We start from the raw sequence: 27917 nt of genomic DNA on the forward strand, positions 1-27917 counted from the left end.
TGCCACTGCTGTGACCCAGGACACCCGGTCAGTCATACATTTGTGGAACATTACTGTATTCCACGAACCACCCAAAACCGAGGTCAGTCTTAGTGTGAGCGTCACGAGCCGAGCGAGCCCCAGTTCTTGCTGCTGATGGTTAACTGTACCCAGAGTTATGACCGCCCGCTTACCCTTTGAAATCAGTGGCTCACGGAGCATGCGACAAGGGTGAACGAACCGATGACCTCGTCAGAGCCATCCCCAACTGCGATGATTCGTGACGAACAATGGGCTCCGCAAGGAGGGGTTCTGCCGGTGGAGGTTCTGAAGGAGAGGTTCTGGGGGACATTGCTTAGCATCACCTGTCATCCGCCCAGATTGCTAAGCCCACGCCGAAGACGAGGCCATTGTGCTTTCCCCCTTTCCTGTTCGTGCACAGTGCTGCTCGTGTGTTTTGGACCAAGCTGCCCTCGGAGGAAAAAAGGCTAACGACTTCCGGATTGGCGGAGGATGATGTCATCCATCTCCTGACGCAGGATTGGGGGAAGCCTACGGGACAATTCCGACGTCCGACGGAGGGGTTTCGCGTGAAAGTAGTACCATTGTCATGGCTCTCAACCACTATGTTTTCACTTCACGGGCGCTACTTGTCTCCTGGCTTGTTTGATTATCAACCATAACTCATGGCCGATGTTCAGCATTTCCAGCCCGACTTGACCCCTTGCACCTTGAATGCTGCACCCTTCATCAACATGACTCCATCTGCGGAAATCACCCCTGGCGCCTCCTCGCGCTCGTCGGTGACATCGCCTGCTCTCAAACATATAAAATGCCCGCCAGTCTCATTCACCTTTAATCGGCACGGGAGCAGTAGAATTGACGTGGCTCTCAACCGCTTTGTTTTCACTCCGTGGGTTTCTGCTTCCTTTTCTTTGTACGCTAAGAAAATAATAATATTATTTGGGGTTTTACGTGCCAAAACCACTTTCTGATTATGAGGCACGCCGTAGTGGAGGACTCCGGAAATTTTGACCACCTGGGGTTCTTTAACGTGCACCTAAATCTAAGCACACGGGTGTTTTCGCATTTCGCCCCCATCGAAATGCGGCCGCCGTGGCCGGGATTCAATCCCGCGACCTCGTGCTCAGCAGCCCAACAGCATAGCCACTGAGCAACCACGGCGGGTACGCTAAGAAAAGCGATTACCCCTGTTTGCTTCTGCCTCCGTGCCTAAGAGTACTCTGTGAAACCGCTTGTGAGTGTCTTTTTTTATGGCGTTTCTTTCGTTGTGCTCGGGGGGACGTTGAAAAAAAAAATCCCTGGCCCTAACACCCACTCTGTATCTCTGCTTGACATTGAGTCTATGCCAGATGGCCCCTCTGAGCGGTTGAGCCTAACATTCAGGCTCATAAAAGAATTGCATACGCGTTTTTTTTTTTACAAACCCCAAAGTTCCAAGCGGAGATTACTCCTAAAGTTAAGGCCTCAAGAAGTGGGCAAAATTTATTTTAATCAAACGTTTCTGGTGTTATCAAAAGGCTAGACGCGCTAAAGGACAAGTCTCAAAACGTTGATAATGTCAGCCTGAAACCTTCCAGCACAACGAAAACAATTGAAGGAGTTAGCACTCGGAATTTAATCTTTTTGAACCTCGGCTAAATGAATTTGAAGATCGGTCGTGTCGCGACAGTTTATTTTCCACGGTCTGCCTGAAAATGATAAGATATGGCAACAAACAGAATGCAATATAACCACATTAGTTGTTAGTATTACCGACACACTTTCTGCAGACACAATCCAACGTGCCCGCAGCTTAGGTTCGTATATGCCTTGGAAATGCCGCCCTGTTATTGCGAAGTATGCGAGTTTATTTTGCAAGTGTTATTCCCGATTAAAAAGCATATATAGTTAGTCGCTTTTGCGTATTTGCGAACAGCACATAAAATTGAACACAACCAATCACGCTTTCTCGTTGAGTGCACGTATGCATTTCTTTTTTTTGTTCAAGACAAGACATCTCAAAACATCAAGTTCAAGACATCTCACATTACATCATCGACGGCTGCAGAACTCGCAGCTATCCGTGCTGCTCTGGAGTTTATTGTTCAGAAATCATCACATTCATGGTCCATCTTATGTGACTCAAAGGCAGCTCTTCAGTGTCTGATGTCCCCTTTCAACCATGGACCTAATGAGCAACTAGTCGCAGACATCCGACTACTCCACCATCACGCAATCAACAAGGGACACAACATCATCTACCAGTGGATACCGGGTCACTGTGGAATTTCAGGAAATGACAGTGCGGACGACGCTGCCCGGTCGGCTCATGATGGCGCCCAGATTATACCCATACCACTGTCAAGAACAGATGCAGCCACAAGTCGTCGCTCCCTCGCCCGCGAGCTTACACAAAATCTGTGGAACACCAGTGACTTCACGAACGCACGTCTCCACAAATTGGATCCACGTCTGCAACTCCGCCTACCACCAGGGTTGCCACGAGCGGAAGCAACACTTCTGTGCCGCCTGTGGCTCGGCGTGGCGTTCACGAACTCATATTCATTCCGTATCGGAATGGCCGACAGCCCTACTTGTGACACCTGCGGCTGCGAGGAGACGATTGAACACCTCCTTTGTGACTGTCCCCGTTACGCAGTGCGAAGAACAGTGCTTGTGACCGCTCTCGCAAAACTGGACAATCGCCCCTTTACAGAGGAAAAAGCTCTAGGACATTGGTCCAGACGGGCTTCGGCACTGAAGGCCTTAAGGGCTTTGTTGAAGTTTTTAAGGGCATGCGAATTGTGTGACCGCCTTTGAATGTTGTAGAGCGTAGTTTCGCGTTACTCTGTGAATTTTCTTTTTTTCTTTTTTTCTTCCTCTTCTTCTTTCTCCTTTTATTCCCTTTACCCCTTTCCCCAGCACAGGGTAGCCAGCCGGTACTTACACTGGCTAACCTCCCTGTCTTTCCCCTCCTTTGTCTCCTCCTTCTCCTCCTTCTTTTTTTTTTTTTGCTCTAGAACTAAGTATCAGTCCGTAGGGAAGATTGCGACACAAACAGGTATTATTTCCAACGATAACATTTTCACGTCAATCCATTATTGCAGTTCTGGCCGTTTTACTTGGTTTTCCCACATCAATTTGTTGCAAAAAAAAAGAATAAAGAAATGGCACGCGGATGCCACTCTCTCGTTCAGGAAGCGCCAGATGGTTTTTCCGGACACCTCAGGTTCGAAAAGGTTCCAGTGTCAGAAAGACCAACTTCATCGACTGAAAGGTAAAGCCTTCAAGCACTACAGCGCGCGTCTGAACCGCCCCGAGAGAACGCCGTACAGCTGGCAAAGTGTTCCTTGTCCGCGATGCATAAAACGCCCGACGCCTGCTCGACTTTTTCGAACGGCGCACGAAGCCTCGTTAACTTTCGAAAGTTATGGCCATACACGAGCCGCCAGCGGCGAGGTTCTTCTCTACAAGTGGCCGCGGGCATTGATGGACAGGGCGAAGAATACGGTCACAACCGGGAAAACTCTTAAGTTCGTAAAGAAAAAAAAAAGAAAGAAAGATAAAGTTTCTGTCAAGGGCGAGGTGTTCCTTTTGACGTGGCTGTAACATTGGCTGTCTTCGGGTTCTTTTGTATTCGAACGTCTTCTGCGGGCATACTACTCGCCGCCAGGGCGCCAGGCTATGCCCACAGCGCACTTCTAGAAAGTGGACTGCCTGCCCGTTCGCCGCTTGTAAAGAGGCTCGGCTGCCAGTCCGCGCGCACGCTCAGTTTCCGTCCTGCCCATCCGCAGAACACGCGCACAGCCTCAGCCCCATCCGTCATCGCCGCCATGGTGGCCACAGCAGCGGTTCACGCAGGTCTCGTCCTTTTCACTGCCTCGGTGGTGCGTCTCGGGGCAGCGGAGAACGGAGAAAAGGTCGCGTGCCTCCAGATGAGGGGTGAGCGAGTGCTGGCGTATATATGCCGTTCGTGTCTTGAGAGTGTTTTTTTGTTTCCGCCGTATCGCGAGACTTAAATTCATGACTGAACGGTACGAGGTGGTTGCTAACTTTCTTTGTTTCTTTTCTCTTCTTTCGGGGAAAATTATAGTTGTGGACCGCCGTGATTGTTTATAAATGAAATGCAGCGTGAAGGAATTTGGCTACGAGATACTTCAACACTTCAGGTGCCGAGCCGTGGCTCAAGAGAAAGGAAATGATACATTCAATATAGGGACAAACAGAGAGTGAATAAGGGAAGAATTGGCAATTTCGAAGCAAAATTGAACTTCGGCTTTCAATTTCCCTTCTAACAATCGTCATGTTTTGGAGAAATTAACGAAAACATAACTTTGAAAGAATCTTTTTTCTCCGTGTAAGCGGATTTTCTGTTTCTCTTTAGCGTACTTTTATTATATGCAAAGTTCCAAATTCAGCAAGCAAAAATCAGCTGAATAATCAATCTGTGATGCTTGGAAGGGTGTACAGGTTCGGCATTGTTGGTATATGTTGGTTTGAACAGTCTGCATGTACATTGATTGCTACTCGCTAGTGAGAGGGCAGGAAATGCAGGAAAACCCTGCGCAGAAATATGAGGGCGAAGATGCGTGGCCGAGCAATTAAAGGACGAATAATCAAAGGGCGATGAGCATATCGCTGTACTCGATGGCCGTCTGGTCTTCTATTCGTGCCTCTGCAAGTCTCGATAGCCCTTGTTTATTTTACTGCGCGCGGAAGCAGACCGAAGTCATTGCACGCCTTTGTGGATGGAACGTCACCACCCGCACTCTTGCGGTACATTCGGATGGTCGTTGTCAAGTTCTCCGGAGATGCACTTTGCATTCTGATCGTCAAAATCGAGTGTTGTGGGCACATCCGCCTGCTTCATTCAGAGTTTGAAGCGCTCGAACACGCTCCTACCTTCAAGCTGGGAGCGTAGCCTATTTGCTGCAGATTTCCGGTCACATGGCTTTTGCCATTGATTAGGGAGCAGCTGAGCGTTTATTTATTTTACTCTCAGGGGACACACACACAAAAGGCGTTCCAGTTAAAGGCGCGTTCGTTTTTTTTTGCGTTTTCCTCTCTGTCATCTTTCTATCCCCTATCCCCCATCCCCAGTGTAGGGTAGCAAACCGGAGACTCATATCTGGTTAACCTCCCTGCCTTTCCTCTTCATTCTCTCTCTCTCTCTACTCTCAGGGCCTTTCGGCATTAGAGAAGGGAGTAGGTTACACAGGAAACAATATGACATATGACGTACGGGGTTGAACAGAACATTTGGTAATTGTACAAGTTAGTCGAGAGCTTGTTAAGTACAGCAGTGCAACACAGCGTAGTATAAGCCGCATAAAAGACAACTAACATTAGGTCATACAAAGAGAGAAAAAAAGGGAAGGAAAGTCAGGGAGATAAGCCAGTGTAAGTACCCGCTGGCTACCCTGTGCTGGGGAAAGCACATAACAGGTGTGTGGGGATGCACGACTCTCACGCGACCCCTTATGTTGTTTTCCCCGCATGGCTCCCGTCTCGTGTAATCCGGCGTCGCCTAGTGGCTTTACGGCGGCGGTCGGTGTGGTTTCAGAGTGGTACGAGAGATGGCACGAGTGTTGCGATGCTAGCGGCACTTAACAGCGGGGCTACTTGGGCGCAAATGGCTGTTCCTCTTTGACTCGGGCTCGGCAAGCGGCGCCGACGTGCCGCGCGTGCGCCGATCCATGCTTCTGCGAAACCGAGCAGGACACCGGAATGAACGAACACGATCGTTCGAACGCGCCACCGTTCGCGTGACCGTACGCGCGAACGACCAAGCGTTCGTGTCCAGCATGGGGCGAGCATATTCGCTCGCTATCCGGCTGCGGTGAGTCGGACTTCCTCAATTTGTCGCGCGCCCATCGGCATGTTCTGTGAATAGTAATTCGGCTAGCAGGCATTATAGTGCATGAAAGGTGCAGTAAATGCCCTGGTGAATGTCTGCACTATTGTGTTGTCGTTCCTTTGTACCAAGAGCACGTGTGAGACCCCCACTAGTGAAAGAATAAAAAATAAAACAAAGTAAAGTGATAGAAACTCGCACAATAACGTGAATGGTACGCGCTACAGCTTTCAAGATCTGTCGCACAGTTCCCAAGCCCTTAAGGACTTTATCAGAGCTATTAAGGCCTTGAGTGCCGAAGCCCGTCTGGACGAGTGTCCTAGAACTTTTTCCCCTGTGAAGGGAGGGTCGTCCAGTTTTTCGAGCACGGTCGCGAGCACTTTTCTTGCCACATTGTAGCGCGGACAGTCACAGAAAAGTGCTTGATCTTCCTCTCGCTGCCACAGTTGTCACAAGCAAAGCTTTCGGCCATTCGAATGCGGCAAGAATAGGCGTTCGTAGTTTCCATGCCGAGCCACAGGCGGCACAGACGTGTTGCTTCCAGTCGTGGTAACCTTGGTGGAAGACGGAGTTGCAAATGTGGATTCAATCTGTGGAGACGCACGTGGGTTAGTGAATTCACTAGTGTTCCACTGAGTCTGCGTAAGCTTGCGTGCTAGGTAGCGAAGCCTTGTGGGCGGATTTGTTCTCAACAATGGTATTGGTACAGTATGGTCACCATCGTGGGCCGATCGGGCAGCGTTATCCACACTGTGATTTTCTAAAATTCCGCAGTGACCCGGTATCCAATGGCAGATGATCATGTGCCCCTTATCGATTGCGTGATGGTGAAATGGTCAGATGTCTGCGACTAATTGCGCGTTAAGTCTGTGGTTGAATGGGGACCGTAGACACTGGAAAGCTGCCTTCGAATCACAAAATATGAACCATGACTGCGATGATTTGTGACCAATAAGCTCCAGAGCAGCACGGATAGGTCAGAGTTGTGCAGCCGTCGACGATATAATGTGAGACGTGTTTAATTGGAGAGTGACAGATTTTGCGGGAATTGTCACTGCTACAGCTTAACAACAGGATTATCGCCGCCAAGCATGTAACTTTACCGTCGAACTTCACGCCTGCCGCACGACCGTCTCTACTTTTGGCTGAACTGCCCGAGGACGGGACAAAAAAGCTTAACAGGTTAATATGCATCAATATGTCCAGCTAAAAACCCTTCTTCAGTTCATTTCTTCTACATCGGGCCCTGTTTCTAACATCTCCTTGCATCCTGTCCATGGGTTTGTTTCCTTTCTTGTCCCGCCCTCGCGCAGTTCACCCAAAAGTTAATATGCACCAGCAAGCCAGGCTAAAAACCCTTCTTTAGACCATCTCTTCTGTTGCGGTGCCTGCATCCACTTCAATCCCTTTTTGTCATTCCGGGCATCAAAAAGAAAACAGAGATGTCGTCTTTCGTCCTCAAACAAACTGTGCTTTCACTCCTGCATGAAAACCATAGAGAACGCATCCACGCTTTCACGGACGGTTCTCTCTCCTCCAAGTTCATACAAATGCTTGCTATCATATAATATTAGCTAGCGCTTTAAAAATTCCTGACTTTTAATAAAGGGTACAATATCAGTGAGAAGTTCATCCCATCCTTTCGTTGTACGTGGCAAAAATGATAGCAAAATACTTGCCGTGTTACAACCAATTCTAACGTTAGGCTGATGATCAGTGTGGTGAGAGAGAGGGATATAAGGAAAGCAGGGACGTTAACCAGTGAAGAGTCTGGTTGGCTACGTTACGCTGGGGAAAGGGGAAGGGGGAGAGATCAGTGCGGTGAGATTAGTAATAGGGTCATGACATGAGTATCGTATGCAGAGTAGGGTTGTGATATAGCTTGTAAAAGATAACATAAGCGATAAATCGCTGACGTGTTGCCAGTAACCGAGTACGCGTGTTTGATTTCACTGAAACATGCTCGCAGCAATGTTGTCGTTTCTAATAATAAAACACCTGAGTTTTTATTTTTTTCGGAGGGAATGGATTAGGTTTTTCTATTGAAGCGGGACAAAAGTCATGACGCAAGTTAATTACATATTCAACATGATGATTCCACGTCAACCCTTCATTCGTTCGTTCCCATGTTTTCTGTATGACGAGGTATACGCCAAATAGAAGTAGGCTTTTTTACGCTATTTAGGTGCCCTGTACAGTATGGAGTTTTATGCGAAGCATATTACGAGGGCTCAACCCAGCTCCTCAGGCGCGGCGGTGACCATGAAATCACGTGACACCGTGACGTCACGACAGAGGAGAAGTGGCTTTGGCTCAACTCTTGCAAGACGGGCTGGGTGGGAATCGAACCAGGGTCCCCGGAGTGTGGGACGGAGACGCTACCACTGAGCCACGAGTACGATGCTTCAAAGCGGTACAAAAGCGCCTCTAGTGAATGCGGTGTTGCCTTAGAAACGAGCTGTTTCTAAGGCGTGCGTCTCTTGCTCAGGCGCACATTTCGTTGCCGCGCCGAACGCCGCTTTGCTCGACGCTCACCGCGTCCAATGCGGGGCGCGTAGTCGCTGCCCTGTAGCCCATTGTCTTACACCCCTTGGCGGGTCGACGGGAACGCTGTCGCGTTCCACTCTTGAAGGCGAAGAAGTAATGCATGAGTTGTTTCTTCGTCTAGCCGAACCAAATATAGCCAAGCAACAGCAGTTCACCAGGCTAAACAGTGGTTCAACAACTAAAATAAAGGCTAGTATGCTTCGCATCCTGGGCTTAACCTTACCTAAGCCACAGCCATTTTTTTACAATTGCTAGTAGGTACAGTGAGGCGTGGCACTTTTTACGGCGCTCGACGTTTCTGCGCAGGCGCGAGTAAGAGTGGGCGCGACAGAGAAAATCTGGGGGATTTTGCTCCTTGAATATATGACTCAGCCTAGGCACTACGGAGAAGGCTTCTTAGCGCGCGTTGTATTCGTTTGTTCCCTAGGCATGCGGCCATTGCGGAGTGCGGTCGAGTTTGTTTAGGCTCCGCCGCTGGCTACCCGCGCAGTGAGGCAGTAGGCGCGGACGCCGCTTGGTGATCGCTGCGTCTGAAGGGGCAACGTTCTGAATGGTGTTGTATAACTCGCGGGTCGCTTTTATCGTCGCGACAATAGATAGGATTTTTTACAAGCACTGCTCCAGAAGGGTACACGTAACCGGCCAACGGAGGCCTAAGGGGAGCACCTGAGGTTATATTGAAGCAGGCGGCGCAGGAACTCCGGGGCACCCAAGCGGTAGCGGGGGGATCAAAGATGGAATCAGGGCGGCCCGTGAGTTGCGGCCGCGGAGGCCGAAGCGTGCCAGGGGGTGTTCGCGTAAAAAATTGGTGGACAGCCGATCTTATACTTCTCTGGCACGCGCAGGTCTCTGCGAGCCCCAACCCACAGGCCAGTCCGGCTTCTAGTTTTGTTGTCCCCGTTGCCGCTTTGGTGTCCTGGAGGCGCCGCCAATAATGCGAAATAATGACACGTTGTTTTCATTAGTAAAAACATGATTGAATAAATTTAATTGCGTCGAGCCTCCAACTTGCCATGCTAAGTTCAGCACTACCTCGCGCGCCAAGAAACTCCTCCGTAGTACCTAGGCAGAGTCATATTTTCAAGGAACGGAAGTCCCCACATTTCCTCTCTCTCCCGCTCTTACTTGCACATGCACGCAAACGTCCGTCGTCTCCGCAAGTGCCACGCCCCGCTGTACCTACCAGCAATTGGAAATACGCGTACAGTATGGCTGACCGCCTGCTCACGGCACCACTGACTCGAGGGTATTGTCTTGGAAACAGCGAGAATGCATTAAGGGTAAGACTGTGGCACGATAGCGGCTCCAGCTCCGTGCGCTTCAGCAATCTTCTTTTTTTTTTGCTTTTATAGGGCCATGTTAGCCATCTCGAGCGGATCAGGTAGGATATATCGGGAAGCGCACTTGCTGAATTTCGCGTACCCCCGCAATTGCGACTCCGCGAAATCAGTACCTTGTTGGTCTCGGGCCTGCATTCGCAGAAAATAGCGCTTCTTCCTCGTCACAGTAACGGTCTCTCTCTCTCTTTCCGCCTTGAGGGCACTCCGCACCCTCCTTCAAAACCGTGTTCGAGCGCGGTAAGCACTAGTCGAATGTACTACTGGTTCTTGCGCTGTCCAATTGAGTGTTGCTGGTATAGGTTGTAGCTGATTATACTGATATCAAGGAATGAGAATCGATGTTGTTGCCGTACGTTTCGTCCACCACGTGTGACCCAAACTTGACGCAGTTGGGACCGCCCAGCGGGAGTGCATGAACAACGTGTTCCACAACCTTCGGGTGCCTCTAGAGACGGACAGCGCGATTCCCGTAAGTACACGTTGTGGTGCCAGTCTTTGTGCAGGGATAGCTCGTTACGCGTTCCTAATGCGTTTGGACGTGCGTCGTCGTCGCTGGAATCGTTTATATGTAGCTCATACAAGGCGTTTCACGCAACTCGAACCAAGGATTAAAATAAAAGTGGTTAGCCACAGCTCAATCATACCAACGGCATATAGTTAGCCGTCATGTAGCGCTCCTTAAAGGATTCTTTATATTCATCTTAATTAGTTAATTAACTAATATGAATTATGCAAAAGAATATTCACTTTAGGACCAAGTGCTTTTCGTTGCGTTGTAGAGGGGATTCAGAAACGATGCAATTTTTTTTGTGGCAACGTATACATACTGGGTGGTGACGTTTTTTTCGGCGTTTAAAGAAAGCCCGCGAATTATGAAATAAAACCACCTGACTGCACTCGTGCGCTATCGTACTGCAGCGCTCTCAACCGCGCTTTGCACGCACACGGGCGTTGCAAACTTCAGAGCTTGGAAAAACTTTCATGCAAATGCAAATACTTTTTGCGAGCACTTTGCCTGCGCGTATCGTACAGTCAAGTACATGTTTTTGTGCGCTACAGTCGGTTAATGCGCATCATCTGGTTTTCCGGCGACGTACCTGTCACGCACGGTGTCCCGTAAATGGCGCTTGTGTAGCACAGTCACGGTGCAGCGAGGCACCGTGCTTTCCGTGTTGCGGTTCTCGTCGTCGAGGCGTTCTTGGTGGAGGCATGCATACTGAGAGTTCGGGCCAGCATTCTTTATGCGAGATTTTCGCTGTTAGTTTGACAGAAGCAACTAGACTGCAAGAAACGGCCGGATACGATCCCTTAATATCTATTCGTCAACGTATAGTGTCGAAGCCTCCAGAGTGTATGCTGCCCGCTGCGATAGTTTAGTGGCAATGGCGTCCAGCTGCTTAGATCGAGGTCGTGGGTTCGCTACCGGCCGCGGAATTCCGCCCTCATCATTTTGATGAGGGCGGAATGATAAAAAAAAAGAAGAAAAGAAACGAAAACAGCTCGAGTATACTTAGATTCAGGTGCACGTTAAAGAACTCCACATGGTCGAAATTAATCCGGAGTCCCCCATCACGGCGTGCCTAATATTCAAATCGTGGTTTTGGCAAGCAAAACCTCAGAATCTAAAATAACTTATTTCGAATGTACGGTAATGCCTTCGGTGGCTACGGGTTTCGTTCTTTCAGTAAACTCCTGTTTAGGCTATTTATGTAAGTACTATTTATATAAGTTATTTTACAAATAATAAAAATAGAATACTAACACTTGCACTGCTAAATCTAGGAGGGGCGTTAGAAGGATACTTTCGATTGCTAACACTTCTTTTTTGCGCTCCCTGCCTTCTGTCACCACCTTTGCAGTTGCCTAAGGGATCAACCGAGAGAGTGAAAATACTCGCCACTGGCTGCTTGGCTCTCCACGCTCTCCAAAAAATTCCAGAGTTTGGCTGCGTGCCCACGTCATCGGTGAGCGTGGCAAGAAGGCGCGAGGGAGAGGAGGCTTTTTATTTTATTGTTTTTTAGGTTCTCTCTCTCTCTCTTTCGTTCTTCCTATAAGTACTGACGGTAAAATGAGATGCTAAAGCTTCTAAGGTCAGAGATGAGATGAAAGAACAACATGCAGTATTTTTTCTCTGCGTTTCGTTTGACCGTGGTCTGTGTTCTTTTCTTTGCCTGAACTCCTGTGCCTTTCTGTGGGGACCTGATTTCGCGTTGCCTGTCTTTAGTTGATCTTCATGAGACCACTTTGCGTTCCAGTGCGTTTTGTGGGATCTCTGTCGTGGGCTGCCCTTAGTGCACTTAGATCACTTAACTTAAAGTTTAGTTTTCGTTTTTGACATTTTTTACGTTCATTTGCCAGTTTGATATTCTATTATTATTATTATTATTATTATTATTATTATTATTATTATTATTATTATTATTATTATTAGATGTGAAGACGAGTAGCAGTAGCCGTTTATACGCATCAGCATCTCCTAAATATCATGAACTAAAAGAAGAAACTTTGGCCAAAATAACGAAAATTGCACAAACCATCGAAGATGATTGTCAATGTAACCGCACAGCCGAACGCTTTCTTGAAAGTTCATCACTTCGTTAAAAAAACCACGCACTTGAAAGTGCACATTTCTTGCAGCGAGAATATTTAAAACAGAATACGATATAAATCAATTTCTCTTTGTGGCACAGTTTGAAACATCACAAAGCGCGGACGCCGAGCAATAAAAGCCGCTTTCGGCAGCTTGAGAGACGCCCTGCGCCCGTAGGTCTGACGTCGTTCAGACAGACGCATCGTACACACAAAATGGAGAACAGCAACGCCAGCGATTATCGTTTAAGACAATAACGATTGTTCGTTGCGCTTGGTAATCTTGCTGCGTAATTCCGTATTTAACAGATACGTTGACCCGCAAATCTGCAATGGCAGTGTATGTATAGGTGGTTATACACGTAAGCCGATTCGCGATACGTATGTTGTCACCAGAAGCGTATGTTGTGAACGTATGTTGTCACCAGAAGCCACCCTCTTCCCTCCCCTCCGCTAGCGCAGGGGAGGGAAGAGGGTGGCAGGAGAAGGGGAAGGCTGTCCTTCCCGAGCGCACCACCGGGGTATCTAAATCTCTACACGCCCCACGGCTCTCGCATGGCAGCGCGGGCGTCTCGAGTAGCCGTAAGGGTTTTCCTTCGGCGACGATCGCTTACCGTCACTCGGCTGCGCGAGGGATTCGCACCGGCGTCCTTGTACCGGCGGTGGGAAGTCCGACCGCCAAATACCGGTCACAAGGGCGGGTGAAAGGGCCAAAGGAAGCCATTCGCTTTAAGGTCCGTAAGCTTGCCAACGCCCTGCCTTTCGGATCCTGTTCGCTAATGGCCAAACGTGTCAAGGAATTTCAGGCATCGACCCGTACGCAGTGCGTTGGACTTCACCGCAATACACCGAGGGGAACTCGACGGGCAGCATTTTTCTCAAAAAAATATATTTCAGGACGTCCGCCGAAGTTCAACACGTGTTTCGGTTAGAAAACGTCCTGCCGGTACTTCCTCCTAACACCATACGCATTTACGGCACTTAGGCTGGACGTAACAGTGCGTTATATTGCAGCGTTTTATTCAGGACCGAAACACCCAGTGAACAACGGCGCACTGAGGGCCGACGCATTGCTGCAAATATGCGTGTTATTAAAAGGAATTACACCCTCGACGTTGCTATTTCAAGTTTGCAGACGCTGCAGACGCTCCGGATGTATCACGTACGACGCCATTTTGAAAAGGTCGCGCGACGACGATTTTGTTTGCTTCTGTGATTGGCTGGCAGAGGGACACAATCCCGCGAGGACCGTGTGCCTCGGTTGATAATCGCTGTCTTTTTTATGTTTTATCGTACTATAGCACCGTTGTATGTGTCGCAACCGGTTATTTTCTATTAAAGAAGCACGTAAGAAGCAGTTATAACTTTATATTACACAAGACGTGTTTTATTCAATTATAAGAATTACTGCTTGAATTTACAGTTATATGCAACGTAAGAAGTGTCGACAGGTCGCTAAACTTGAAGGACAGACGACAAGGTCAGTGCTAACATTGCGACAATTTGTCGTCTGTTCTTGCTTTCTATCACTTGATTGTATGTGATCTGCAGGTGAGCAAATTGTGCTTAAAATCTAACACGTGTGAATGAAAACCTTTTATGAAGATTTCAATTTAATAACGCATCATCTGTGCAGCCGTATCGTGGCCGCATCCGTGTTTTAAGCTAAGTCTCGCTTAACGCTAGCCAACAGCAGCGTCCCGCACCTGTATACCCTCGCTCCCATGACGTCACGGAGCCCGTTAGGAAAGTCCCACATACGGTGGCACCAGGTTTCCTCTACGTAATATTGTGATAAACTCTATGTTGCATACGGCTTTCTCTCCATCAGTGTCTCCTTTTCATTATCAGTCCTTCTTTCCTGGTTTCCGTCATTCATATCTCCAAGTTGTCTTGTACTGTGAACTTTACTGTAGACGTCTACCTCCCTTTGCAGTTGTCTTTTTGTTTTCTTTTTCTCAGATTGTAGATACCTACGAGTGCGTTTACAGGAACGAGGAAGCCAAGGAACAGGTAAGATGTCGAGCGACTGCAATAAACGTCTTTACGTGTTGCGAAGGTTCGGTACCAATGCGCTTGCTTGCGGGCGTACGCACTTGCACACGCGCTCCCAAGTACACGTTCTGGGAGGTCGATATAAGCGGTCACACTTGCGGCAAAGCTCACGAGAATCGCCACGTGCGCTGTTGCATGCTTCCAAACATTTCGTACATGCACTAACCAATGGCAAACGTTAAACCTGGCCTTCTTTGTGTAAAGCACGTGTTCCTTCATGCTTCGAGGCTGGAGCTCGGAAAGGTCCGGAAAAAAAAAATATAATTTAGGAAAAAGAAATGGAAATCAGCTTATTTTGCATTGAGGTACTAATTTGCGCTTACTGGTGGTGCTTTAATTTATTTTTGTTTACTTTTTTTTTTAAATTTCCAACTGCGATCTCGCAACTTTCCGTATATGAGATGCCAGGAACGTGGCAGAAAAGCCAACATCAGATTAGGCTTGAAGGGCACCACGATATCAATGACATTCATCGGCGACAGCGTCTACGAAAAACATAATAATTAAAGCTAGTACCAAAAGCGGAAATAGAGTGTAAAATCTTGCGAGAAAGACAGAGATATTACAGAGAACAGGACAGACAGTAATAATGAAAATGTAGTACATATGCAGGCGCCGACAAGCGAAATGCACATAATGGCAAAAGTAGTTAAGATGTTGTGTTGTCAGGCGGTGATAACGCGCGAAATTTTACAAAAATAAAACATCAAACAAACAAACAGCATAATAAAAATAATTGTACCATCACATCAACAAGGCATATAAGAAATGAAAAATGAATACAAAGAAAATATTATAGGCGACCCTAGTCTTCGACCTAGTGACTCTTAGTGGTACTCGCACCTCGGCGTTGGTGTTCTTTAGGTTAACTTTAGGCGAACGCAACGCACGAACCTAGCCCGGAAGCAACTGTTTCCCATTAATCAGCTGGTTCAATGTCATGCCACCTTCTTGTGTGTGACGTCATTAGTGACGCCATTACTTTCGCTTTCTGCTTAAGGGTTTCCAGGAATTTCGCCATAGCCCGGGTCATATCTGGTCTCTAAAGTCTGCGATTCTGCGCTTTGGTCTGCCGTAATCACTAATTTCGAATTATTTATAATTATTCCAGACACTTCCGTAATTCAACTTGTAACTAAACGTATGCTCTGATATGATATAACTATAATGAAACCAATAAATTTTGTACTGTACTATGTTTTTTTAATTTTATCTATTGTGAATTTCGTCCCCGGTCTTCTCAATGATTTCTAATTAATTCTAATTATTTCAGACACTTTAGTAACTCGATTTGAAACTAAACTGATGCTGTGATATGATATGTATAATGAAATCCATGAATTCTGTATTGGACTATTTTTTCTATTTTCCTTCTGATTTATTTTTAATTTTCTTCCGGGTCGTCTCAGGAGGTGAACCAGAAGTGCTGCACAAGAAACAATAGTGTCAGTCGATGCTCGTGACAAAAAATAAAAAAGAAAAAGAAAGAAAAAGGACGCGCGCGTAACGTTATGAACTACCACTGCCGCATCTGTTCCTACGAATTTCTGCTTCCTGAATTTTACGTGCTGTTAAGTGAATGCTATTTTCAAGTTTGAGGCGCGAGTGCATCTGGATTAATATCTGACGACTGCATTTTACTTACAGTAAAGGATGAATGATGTTGTAGCCCTTTGATACCATAACCAGTCCCGTCAAAGGGCATATGCCAGAGCACGGATGGATGACGTTGGCGAGAGCTCGGGATTTTTCGAGCTTGGCAATGTCCTGCAGTAACGTACGATCAGTCTTTATTTGCCTAATGTGATGAAGTATGAGTAGGTGTTTGTAAGGCGAGAAGATAGAGGTATGCACAAATCTTCGAATGAAAATTTTGCGGGAAATCCATAAGGGAATAGTAGCGATACATAGAACGTACAGGTGTGCCAACTATCATGCCCCATGGTTTAAAGATACGCAAATGAAACGTAGCAGGACAGAACCAAGGTAATGTTGTTTGCCGTCGCTTTGAGATAGTCAGATTGTTGTTGTTTTTTTTGCATTTCGCCTAATTAAATAATTATTCTTTAATTATTAATCTGCGTCTAGAGTAATTATATAGAAGAAAAGTGTCAATGAAAAAGTTGTAGAGCAGCATCAAAAACTCCCGATACAGCTTTCTGCTTCTCCATACGTGTTACATAAAAAGTGTTTTTCCGAGAGGGAAAGAAGCCCGCGTATACACGACAAAATTGCCGCGCGACTGGCCGCTGGAGGTACACACACACAAATATACACACACCATGAATCTCAGCAGTCATACGTAGTCATAAGGCATCCTCATATATACCCCCATAGGGGCCCACGTACATGTATAGTTATAGCGCTCATCGTGTCACGCGTTACAGACAGACGGACGGACGGACGGATTTCATAGGGAAGAAGCCCTAGAAGACTTGCGCAATAATATTAAGCAGATCCCACAATTATGCGGCCACCGGTGTTAGGCGAAGCATTCTTTGATATTTGCGCATTGTTAAAGCAAACGTAGCGCTAATTACCGAAAAGTGTGTACAGAATGACGCAAATGAAAGGAGGTGACTGAAACGACAGTGATTACCTTTTTGCCTTTTGTCCTGTGTGTCTATTCGGGGACATGCCCAGTAGTATTTACCTTTCCGGGGGTTGTAAAAGTCAAGAATGGGCTCACGCCTGTAGTGTCACATGCCCAGATGCCCATTCCCAGTTGCTTAAGTTCTTCATCTAGACACATTTAGAGTGGCACGACAATCGACAAAAACGGGCCCGTGCGTATACCTGTAGTGTCACATGCCCAGTTGAACGTACCGAGTAGCCTGCGTTGTCCATTTGGGCCTCTACACAGTGGCACGTGCCATTTCTGGGGCATTGTCCAAGAGTGGGCCCATACCCGGTGTCACCGTCCCAGTTGCACCTACCTAGCACCCCAAGTTGCCTACTCGGCAACACAGCACTCGCAAAGTTTGAAGGAAGTTTCGCTTCAATTCTCAACCGATGGTCCCAACAGCTTGTAAACAGTCGATAGCTCCAGAGCATGGGAGGTGGTCGAGCAAACTCCCGTTTTCGAGAGCTTAACGGCGCGCCATTTCGCGCTCTTGCGTCTGAACGTGCGGAAGCTTATGGAAATGAAATGGCACATAGGAATTCCTTCCCGATAGTGACAATAATCCTTCATATCACGAAGTAGCCGGCACTTGAAGACTGCAGTAACGTCGGGTTTGGTTCCAACGGCGAATTTCTAGATTAAATGAAAACATTATTGTAGGCGATAAGGCGTACGTAAAAGCGCAGTGACAAAGTATTTGTAATGGGAGCGATGTAAGAACCGGGAACACATCAGAAAAAGAAAAGCAAAGAAAATACTGTATTGTACAAATTAAGGAGAGTGAGAAAGAGTTTAATCGAAGCCGAATATATTTTGCTTGCTACACGCAAAGCGTGCCGCTTGACGTAAACGTTACTAAACTGGACAAGTACATCAACGAAAGAGCGTTGTAACTTATATGACGCTTATGGAAACAACTGAGGGGATAGTGATGTTTATTATTAATATACCTAAGATTTGCTTCTCCAATGTTATTGTAGCGTTTTATTTCCCAAATATTGTGGTTCAACGTTGGAATTTCCGTGAAAATATTTTTTTTGTATCTGTGTTTTTCTTCCCGTGAGAATGGAACTGTTCATTCATACGAAAGATGATAACATTGATGATAACTGCGACGACAGTAAGAACAGCTACGACGACGAAGACTACGACGACAGCAACTGCGATGACAACGACGACGACTATGATGGTGACAGCAACAACAGCTACGGTGATGACAGCGACGAAAACAACTACGATTGCAACGACTACGACGACGATAACTAGACATGACAGCAACAAAAAAACTACGATGACAATGATGATGACTGCAACAGCAGCTAAGACGGCGACAGCAACAACTACGATGACTCCGACTACGACGACGACAGCAACAACATCTACGACGACGACAACGACTACGATGATAACTACGACGACGAAGGCAGCAGCAACAGCTACGGCGACGACGACTACTACGAACACAATAACAGCTATGACGATGACCGCAAGAAAAACAACTACGATGACAACGACGGCTACGACGACAACTACGATGATGACGACAGCAACAACAGCTACGACGTCGACGACTATGGCAACTACAACCCCGATGACAACGACGATGACAGCAGCAAAAACAGCTTCAACGACGATGGCTACCACGACAACAACAACAGCTACGACGATGACAGCAAGAACTACGATGACAACGATGCCGATAAGAATAACTTCGACGACGACGATAACAGCAACAACTGCAACAACAACAAGATGACGACGACGACGACGACGACGACGACGACGACGACAACAACAACAACAACAACAACAGCAACAACAACCGTCTCTTCGTATTACGCTTAAACATGACCGCTACCTGCACGGGTCGGCACAGGCGCGGTGAGGATTATTAAATTATCCGCGGGTGAAAGAAGATGAAGAAAGCACGGCAAGAGAGGAAAATTTCGATTCTGTATCGACAAGAAAGTATCCTACAGGTGAATTCACTTACACATTTGAGTGTGATGTACACCGAAAAGCTTAATAGGAGTCCGCATGTAAAGTATATTACCTCAAAGAGAGCACGTGCAGTAGGTATGCTGCGTAGACTTAGCAGTAATCGACCTGGATACAAAATTCAGCCTCTGATTCTATTAGAATGAAAGACATTACGTTTATGTCCCGGGCTCCCTAAATTTGTCGCTAATGATATATCAAGCAGCATGCCTGCCTTATCTTCTCATGCGATTTCATATCCTAACAGTACAAACTTTTCTAACTATATATGCATCACCACAGAGGTCACAGCCCTGTACTATGTGATCTTAACGACCCGGACAGAGGAAAGGACTTCGTCATCAAGGGACCTGGAGCGGATCGAGGCCAAGCGAACGACTAAAAGTGGTTTGTTCACGTGGCTCTAGAACGAGGCAAGTCAGCTCATCTAATTGAGCAGGTAAGCAGCGGGGACCTTCATGGTGTGCGCGATAAGCTGAAGACTTGCAAAGACGGACTGCGGGCGCTCAACGAACAGCTTGAAGGCTACTTCACGGATGATTAAGCCGCATAATACTATGTATCTGTGGTGGACTATGAAGACGACGCTTCAGCTATTTTGGCTTTACTCTGTCATCACACGGGGCAGCTTCAGGCGTCAACGAGAGTGAGCCAAAGGACTTCATATAACGATGTCGCTGGTGCACGTATAGTTGCAGGAAGCCGTGCCCTCGGGAATTCCATAAGTTATGGTCTCGTCGGCTCTCGCTTTCCAAAGCTCGAAATGCTTCACTTCAGCGCAAGCCCATCGCAGTGGCAGCCATTCTGGGCATGTTTCACCATGCCGTCCACAAAAATTCAGGTCTTACGAACATCGAATGCATTCAAAGCCTGAAAGACATTCTGAGTGGACAGGTAGCGAAAGCCATCGCCGGCATTCAGTCTACGGATGAATCCTATGAGAATATCATTACTCTTCTCACACATCGCTTTGGAAACAAGACAATCATCGAGATTCCATAAGCACACCGGCACATTAAGCGGTCCCCGCCACTTAATTGAAGGGATGAGTCGATATAAGCTAGCCTATTGGAACGGAAAAGGTGTGCAAGTTCTTGCTAAACAAACTTTGCTCGCGGGAAGAAACTCTATGCCTAGTTGCCATTAACGTGAAGCTTCGATGGACGTTTCAAGGGCCAATACCATATGACGGACACATTTTCACGCATGCTGCTACTCACATATATGTTCTTCGCACTGGTTTCGTTGACGCAGACGTGTTGCGCACGTAGCCATGATTCTGGGATATCAATAGCGTTGGCACTTGTGATCCACTCGCAAAAACGATAACTACGAGAACGAGGCGATTCGGTGGTTCACCGAAGATATCAAGTGCGATAATGGGCTGTACGAAGTGGTACTTCCTTGGAAGCCCCTCAGTTCGAGTTTTGCCGAAGACCGAGCGGTGTCCGTGCTATGATTGCACAGTTTAGTGCGACGCATTTGAGCACATCGCCATCTGATGCAACAATATGACAAAACGGTCAAACAGTGCGAAGCTGATGGACACGCAAAAAAATAATGCTGCAGAAAGCGAGGTTCCAGACAAGGGCTACTGCATGCCACACCATGCTGTAATTCGAGAATCCTCAACATGACTTAGAGTAGTATCAGACGCCTTATCACACGCCCAATTTGCAACGTCTAGATACTGGGAAAGAGGGAAGTACGTGTGCACAGATTCACCTTTCGCACTTTGCTCGATTAGAAGCTGCGTAGACAAGTGGATACAGTTTGTTTCTAAAGGAGTCGCCGAAATCCAAGCAACAACCGACCCATCGCATTGGAATCACTGTCCCGGAAATAAAAAGCAAGTGGATATGTTGAGTCGTAGACTTCCACTCAAAGATGTCTTTGATAAAGGACTGTGGTGGAAGGGACCCAAATCGATGTCGCACACATCAGAGTGCTAGCCTACGTTCGAAAGTGCTATAGCCCCTGTAACGGCAGATCAAGTATCCTTCGATTTGAAGACAGGTGTTCCAGCTCTGATAAATGGGATGAAAAATCCAATTTTCAGCCTAGCACGGTATACGAGTCACAGCTTGAATAAAACGCTTCTTGGTCAACTGTCATTTCCCTAACTGCAGTCCGCAAGGAGAACTGTCTACGTCGGAACTTTAAGAAGCTGTGAATATCTGGCGCAGGCAAACACAAATAGACACTTATGGAAAGGAGGTAGCTCAACTTACAGCAGGAGATCACTTGGAGAAGTATTCATCAATAAGGTATTCACACCCATTCATTGATAACGACGATATCAGGAGGACATAAACTCGCCCTCGAGAACGCAGGTTGCAGCAGGTGCAGCGACAAAACACTGATGCTACTCTCGAACAGTCATCCGGTAATACACTCGATCGTTATGTGTGCTCGGCAAGCAGTACCACGTGGTTGTGCTGTTGACACATTAGCCGAGCCTCGCGCCAGGTTTTAAGCGGTGGGGGCTCCACAAGATGCGCACTGCGTGTCCAGAAAGCGTCTGACGTGTGTCCAGATTTGCGCCAAGGTGGTCAGTGCACCACTCCCTAGAATTCGTGTGAACTACTCTCGCTCGTTTGAAGTTGCGGGAGTCGATCTTGTCGGGCCAATGTTTGTCAAAAGACTGTGGTGCTGTGAGCATGTATATTGTGCTGTTTACTCGCGCAGCTGTGAGAGGCATTCACGTTGAGCGTGTACTGAGCGTTACGGCGAACGCTTTCCTGACGGCTTTTAAAAGGTTCTGTGATAGACAGAGCACACGATTCGTACAACACGAATTGTGCACTCTGCTAACACCGCATTATTTAGGAAAACATCACGCGAACTAGCTCACATGCACCGACTGTTAAGAGAGGAGGTGATGAACTACTACACTAGTCGCAATATGGGCTGACAAGTATAAACCTTTATCTACCCTCACCCGTCGTTATCAACCTCATTGAACATATGCTTATCATGTTTGACAGCGAACATTACGGTATGGCAGGTTTAAATAAGATAGAGGTCATCACTGCATTTGAACCAAGATCATTGGCGCTAGTTAAGGCTAAATTCAATAGCCAAAGTTAAGATAGATTTAATTAAGCTAGTAGAACCCTCGACCTCTGGTGGGAGTCGAACCCACGACCTTTGGTGTTAAATAAGATGAATTAAGGTCGATTTAGCGAAGCTGTTGCAAAACCACCACTGCATTTGCTTAGGGAGGTATACAATGTTCATGGTTCTGATTTTTGTTTTGAACGTGTTCTTTATTGGAACGTACGGTGTTCTGTGTGTTGTATAAGTGATTTCAATGAATGTATGCACTGTTCGCTTCACTTTGGTGAGCGCCTGTAGCCTTTGCCTTACATGTGTATGAGCATGCTTACAGGGGCATTAGTCATTGCTTATGGGTGTATGAGCTGTATTGTCTTACGTGACGGACAAATTCCTCGTTGGGTAGGCATGTAAAAGCTTACGTATTTAATATTTTGAAGTTTATTGATGGAAACGTCCCCACTACATAATTTGGGTATCTAAGGTCCACTCATTCTTTTATTCTTTGACCTGGATCACATATACCCGACGCCACCTGGCAATCGGGTCTTTCAGTGCACCTACCAACTTACATGTGCTTGTGCATAAAATGATGTGCCTTCTTAAAATTATATTGCAGGTGTTAAGATCGTTCACCGCAAGTAGCAAGGAGCAGTACTTGGAGATCGCAGACAAGGTTGAGGTGAGAAATGCAGAATTGTAATACATAACTGCTTTCTCAGCTGACGCATTTGATTATGCAAGCATGAACGTATCTCTTCGAGCTTCTACGTAAGCCCCTATCAATGTAGATCCTTCATATCTTTTCAGTCGTGCTTTGGAACCTGGCATGGGACCAAGAACAAGGCTCATCCGAGGTATGACCTCGTACTAGTAACTTTTCGTTCTGTGATGCTGCTAAAGAAACACACAAAAGCTTTTTTCCAATTGGCTTGTCTACGCACTTTCTGCTCCGCTCTGGTGTTTTTGTGTCATAGACGAGGCATTGTATACATTGGTGCAGCCAACTTTTGAAATGAACTTCAGCGCGTATATGTATTGTCACGTGGTCGCGACGGTGAAAAAGGCAGCAAAACTGGGAATGACGAAACTAGCATTTTGTTGGGTGAACCTGTGTTTTCAAAAGCAAATTACACTCAAAGAACAATGACAGCGGCCACTCATCACGGAGTAGCCGGCTCCTACATCTGGTAAGGCGACGACTGCGTGATCATCGAGAAGCACGTCGAAGGTCGGTTGTTCTTTGCCTTGCGTTGCAGTTAGGTCTTGGCGTCGGATCACGGCTGCATCATATTAACGTGTGGCTGAAACGTCGCGACGTCAGGCCATCTTTTGTAGGCCTATTCTTTGCTTCTAGGCTTCGTTGGGATGGCGTCATCTCGTTGATATATCGCCGAGATAGACTTTTCGGCGTCTTTGCGGGCAGCGGAGATCTTCGTCAGTTCGACATACAGCAACCGCACCTCCATCGGTTTCTGTTTTTATTTTTCCGGTTATGGGCTGACGGACCGGCTCCGCGCAGGACCAGTGTATGGCCGGCGCTGCGGTGACAGGTAGTGGCCTGGTAACGGTGAACGGGACGGTCGTCGAGGGCACCATTGAGTGCTGGCGAGGTAGTCGGCCATGTCGTGAGGTCGTTCGCCAAGCTGTGGTCACGATGCGGTAACGGCGAACCCTCGCAGTCCCGTCTCCTGGTATGGGCATCGTCGGTAGACGTGACCCGCTTCCGCGCAGCGGTAGCAGAGTGGCCGCTGGTCAGGAGTGCGCCAGACGTCGGTCTTCCTAGGGTAGTTTCGCTGGACGACGGGTGGGCGAGCTGGCGGGAGCAGCGGCGGACGGTGGAACTGCGTCGTTACAGCGCCCTGGCGCGGGCGCGGAGGGTTAATTTGGCAGAGGCCGACGGCAGCGTAGATAATCCTTCGGGAAGTTCCAGTGCCCGCTGGATTTCTTCTCTCACTGCAGTAGAACACGTTTTGGGGCTAGTTGGTTCATGGCTTTCAAAAGATGAAGCGCCAACTGGAACAACACGCTAAGAAAGAACAAAGACAGGGCAAGGCGCTTGTCCTGTCTTTGTTCTTAGTGTGCTATTTCTGTTGGCGCTTCAACTTTTGAAAGGAAATTCTTCTCTCACGACGTCAGCGATCCAGGCAACCTGAGGCTGAGATCTTGGGAACATCCTGTGAAGTTCCTCTCGCACGACCGCTCTGATGGTCTCGCCTGTAGTTCGTCGTAGCCCGATGAATGAACGTCGGCGTAGTTTGCTGGGATTGTGCGTTAGTTGAATTGGCGGTTCCTCATTGACGGAGTTTTCTCGATGCTGGTGGAATCGCGGAAAAACTCTTCGACGGTCTTCGGTGGGTTTCATATCATTCCGGCGAAACGTTCTTGCTTTACACCGCGCACGCGTAAGCGAACTTTCTTCTCCTCGGGCATATCCGGGTCGGTGTGGAGGAACAGACGGCTCATTTCTTCCGTAAAGATGGCAACGTTCTCGTTAGGTAGCTGCACTCGGGCTTCTAATAGAACTTAGGCCCTTGTTTTCGGGACAACGCTTGTGAAGGTCCTCAGGAAGTTACTGCGGAACAAGTCTCACGTTGTAAGGGTGGACTCCCGATTCTCGAACCATGTCCACGCGGCATGGAGAAATATGCATGGCGCAGCTTATCCTCGGAGGTCCACTTGTTTTAGGCTGAAATCCTTTCGAAAGTCTCGAGCCAGGTTTCTGGATCATCCGCCGAAGCTCCGCGCAAGGTAGGTGGCTCCCTGGGTTGTTGAAGCACGATGGGGGACGCTGAAGCTGCCATTGTTGTTGACTTGGCGACGATATTTCTGATCGGCTCAGGTAGAAGACCGTGCTCCGGGGGAAAGTTTTGTAATCTGCCGCTTGCTCGATGGTCCGCGGCGTCGCTGGCGCTGTCTTCCGGGTTCGGAGTTGGATCACGGCTTTGCGGGGGTGTACGGTACATGAACGTACTAGCACCTCCACCAGATGTCGCGAGGAAGTGACGGTGAAGAAGGCAGCGAAAGTGTGAGTGATGAAACTAGCGTTTTATTGGGAGAACCTGTGCCCTCAAAAGCAAGTTACACTCAAAGAACAACGATAGCGGTGAACACTGTCGGCGATCGTCGAAAGTCTGATTAGCGGGTCAAGCGCGTCGTCTTTTATACTTCAGTCATCAGAGGTTGCAAAGTAATCTATGGTGCCCGCGTGTCTTCTAGAAAGTTCTACACCATTCGCGTCGCACATACATGAAATCAGGATACACAAGGTTTGGTGACAGCAGACAGCAGAAAGAAGCATCGATAACATTCGGGAAACTTCCGATACGTGATCACATTTGTTAGACGGCGAAAGGCGGTCCCCCGCCTTTCGCCGGACGACACACACACACACACACACACACACACACACACACACACACACACACACACACACACACACACCTATATAAATAAATAAATAAATTAATATATATATATATATATATATATATATATATATATATATATATATATATATATATATATATATATATATATATATATATATATATATATATATATATATATATATATATATATATATATATATATATATAAACTACGGTGAATTTTGTTACAAGAAGACTAGGTAAACAAAAAAGCACCTGACTTTATCAGCCAGCGTGTGTGATTACCTCTTTTGAAAGCTGATCGCTCGGTTCAGCCGAAGACACCAGGGAACTTCTTAAAAGGACTAGTAGAAATGAAGAGGCAGTTTCCTCTCCGACGTTTCATTCGTCGCAGAGGGCATGACATACCGTGCCAAACTAGCGAATCAGTACTTCGAAAACGTTGAGTTCATTAATTAACTTCCGAACTTATGGCTCTAGCATGCGCGACATAGTGAGAGGAGCGTATTTACGAAGGAGACTGGTGACCGGTGAATGGCTGGCAACATGGTGCCCGTGTCACAATTGACTCCTCTGAAAACGTTCACGTGACGGTTGTTTCTGTCATCAACAGACGAAAACATCGCATGACACCGAACATCCAGAACAAGCAGTGTTCTTGTTGTTGTCATCGTTGTCGTCGTCATCGTTTTTTGGCATTGTGGCCCGTCTGCACTCTGGTGGAGGTAACAACTTTATTGAGATTCTGCTCAGTTATCTGGCAGGCCCGAGTCCTAGGATGGCCCCTCACGAGGAGCGACCCTTTCGGCAACGAGGGCTTTTTGTAGTTTTTCATCCGGCGTTCTGAGCAGCTCCTTACACATCTGTTGTGAGGGAGCTGGCAGGAGCGACCTGGGAGGGGGTAAGCCCTCGCACCCCCAAAGAATGTGATTTTGGGTAGCCAATGTTTGATTTGTGCAATTTTGACATACTGGGTTCAATTGCCCGTTGGTAATTATGGCCCGCCAATGTGGGCTCGGGAACGACTTAGTTTGGATTCGACGCAGGATTGAGGCTTGCGCTCGCGTGAGGCTAGCGTTTGGAGGTGGGTAGATTCGCCTTTTTTGCTTGTAGTAGTTTGTTATCTCGTGGTATGTCGTCGGTGCCTCATCCATGGGATCCGAGTCTGAGGGGCACACCTCCCGGTTGATTAGACCTCGCGCTACCCAGTGCGTCTTCTCATTCCCTTGATTCCCCGAATACGAGTTCCCATACGGACCCATACGAGTTCAACAGTATTTTCATTTGTAAAGTCCCGTAGGACTCGCGCTGCACAGACGCCTATGCTGCCTCTCGAAAAGTTGACTATTGCCCTTTTTGAGTCGCTTATGATAGTTTGCACGGAACGATTCACGATGGCCAAAGCAATGGCACTCTCTTCCGCTTCCACGGTGGACACTGTTTTTATGGTCGCGGCGTTGATGATACTTCCCTCTCCGGTCACGACGCTCACTACGTAAGCTCTGGAGGATTGGCCAAGGTAGGGGTACCGGTTTCCACGCACCAACATCACGAGCCTCACGTCCTCTTCTAATAGTAGTCTGTTCTCAACGCGAGCAGGCTGTTCTCTAATCCACATCATGAAACATGTTTTCTTTTGCCACAAAGACATCCTTACGCAATGTCAAGTTTATTCTTCGTATACACTTACTACATAGCACAGTGCTGGTGGTAGTAGTAGTAGTATTGGTAGTAGTAGTAGTACGCGCAAAAACTATCAGAATTGGTATCGCAGGCTTTCACTGAACTTAATGCCACCTGCTTACAGGATCTTCAACAGACGTCGTGATTAGGCAACACATCACTCAAAGCGAGCTTACTGGGTCCAGGAAGAACTCGCAGGCCGTGCACGAGATGCGGTCTAGGAACTAATTGCTCAGCGTGCCAACCAGCCCCAACTTGACGTCACCGGACTTGCCTGCTTTCCGGTGGAAAACTAGGAGAGGCACGAATTCGGTGTGAAATAAATGAGACCTTACCCGTTGTTCTTTTTATTGACATGAAAAATAGGAACGTTTTGTCACGAGCAGCTAGTGCCGGCTACTCCTGTTCTCCTGAAAAACGTAGAAATACATCAAAAGTCACACAACATCACAAAAGTAAAAGAAACAAGTAATACAAACACTAGAAATAATAATAATAATAATAATAATAATAATAATAATAATAATAATACGAACACTAGAAATACACTGTAATCGCGCAAGATGTCACAGGAGGGAGTAATTGGCCCAAACTACTCTTTCAGAACGAAAATGGACACACACACACACACACACACACACACACACACACACACACACACACACACACGCACACACACACACACACACACACACACACACACACAGACATACACACACACACACACACACACACACACACACACACACACACACACGCACGCACGCACGCACGCACGCACGCACGCACGCACACAC

The 27917-nt window shown here is 47.3% G+C and overlaps 2 protein-coding genes across 2 annotated transcripts; both read left to right on the forward strand.

The window, feature by feature from the left end:
* Positions 1-3638: 3638 nt before the first annotated feature.
* Positions 3639-27460, forward strand: LOC135908180 (uncharacterized). Its single transcript, XM_065439929.2, has 7 exons — positions 3639-3924; positions 10113-10192; positions 11583-11687; positions 14275-14325; positions 22665-22727; positions 22856-22902; positions 27245-27460. The coding sequence occupies exons 1-7, from the start codon at positions 3816-3818 to the stop codon at positions 27267-27269; spliced, it is 480 nt and encodes a 159-aa protein (XP_065296001.2). The 5' UTR covers positions 3639-3815; the 3' UTR covers positions 27270-27460.
* Positions 18056-19423, forward strand: LOC135908181 (probable serine/threonine-protein kinase clkA). The gene is made up of 3 exons (XM_065439930.2): positions 18056-18200; positions 18315-18969; positions 19271-19423. Exons 1-2 carry the CDS (start codon positions 18056-18058, stop codon positions 18833-18835), a joined length of 666 nt encoding a protein of 221 aa, XP_065296002.2. The 3' UTR covers positions 18836-18969; positions 19271-19423.
* Positions 27461-27917: the final 457 nt, after the last annotated feature.

Source organism: Dermacentor albipictus, chromosome 2 (genome assembly GCF_038994185.2).
Source record: "Dermacentor albipictus isolate Rhodes 1998 colony chromosome 2, USDA_Dalb.pri_finalv2, whole genome shotgun sequence".
NCBI classification, from domain to species: Eukaryota; Metazoa; Arthropoda; class Arachnida; order Ixodida; family Ixodidae; genus Dermacentor; species Dermacentor albipictus.

Coding starts and splice junctions, on each gene's coding strand:
- LOC135908180 (XM_065439929.2), top strand. CDS start 3,816: ATGGTGGCCACAGCAGCGGTTCACGCAGGTCTCGTCCTTTTCACTGCC. Junction 3,925..10,112: donor CGCGTGCCTCCAGATGAGGG/GTGAGCGAGTGC, acceptor AACTTGACGCAG/TTGGGACCGCCCAGCGGGAG. Junction 22,728..22,855: donor AGATCGCAGACAAGGTTGAG/GTGAGAAATGCA, acceptor ATATCTTTTCAG/TCGTGCTTTGGAACCTGGCA.
- LOC135908181 (XM_065439930.2), top strand. CDS start 18,056: ATGGAACTGTTCATTCATACGAAAGATGATAACATTGATGATAACTGC. Junction 18,201..18,314: donor TGACAGCAACAACAGCTACG/GTGATGACAGCG, acceptor ACAGCAGCTAAG/ACGGCGACAGCAACAACTAC.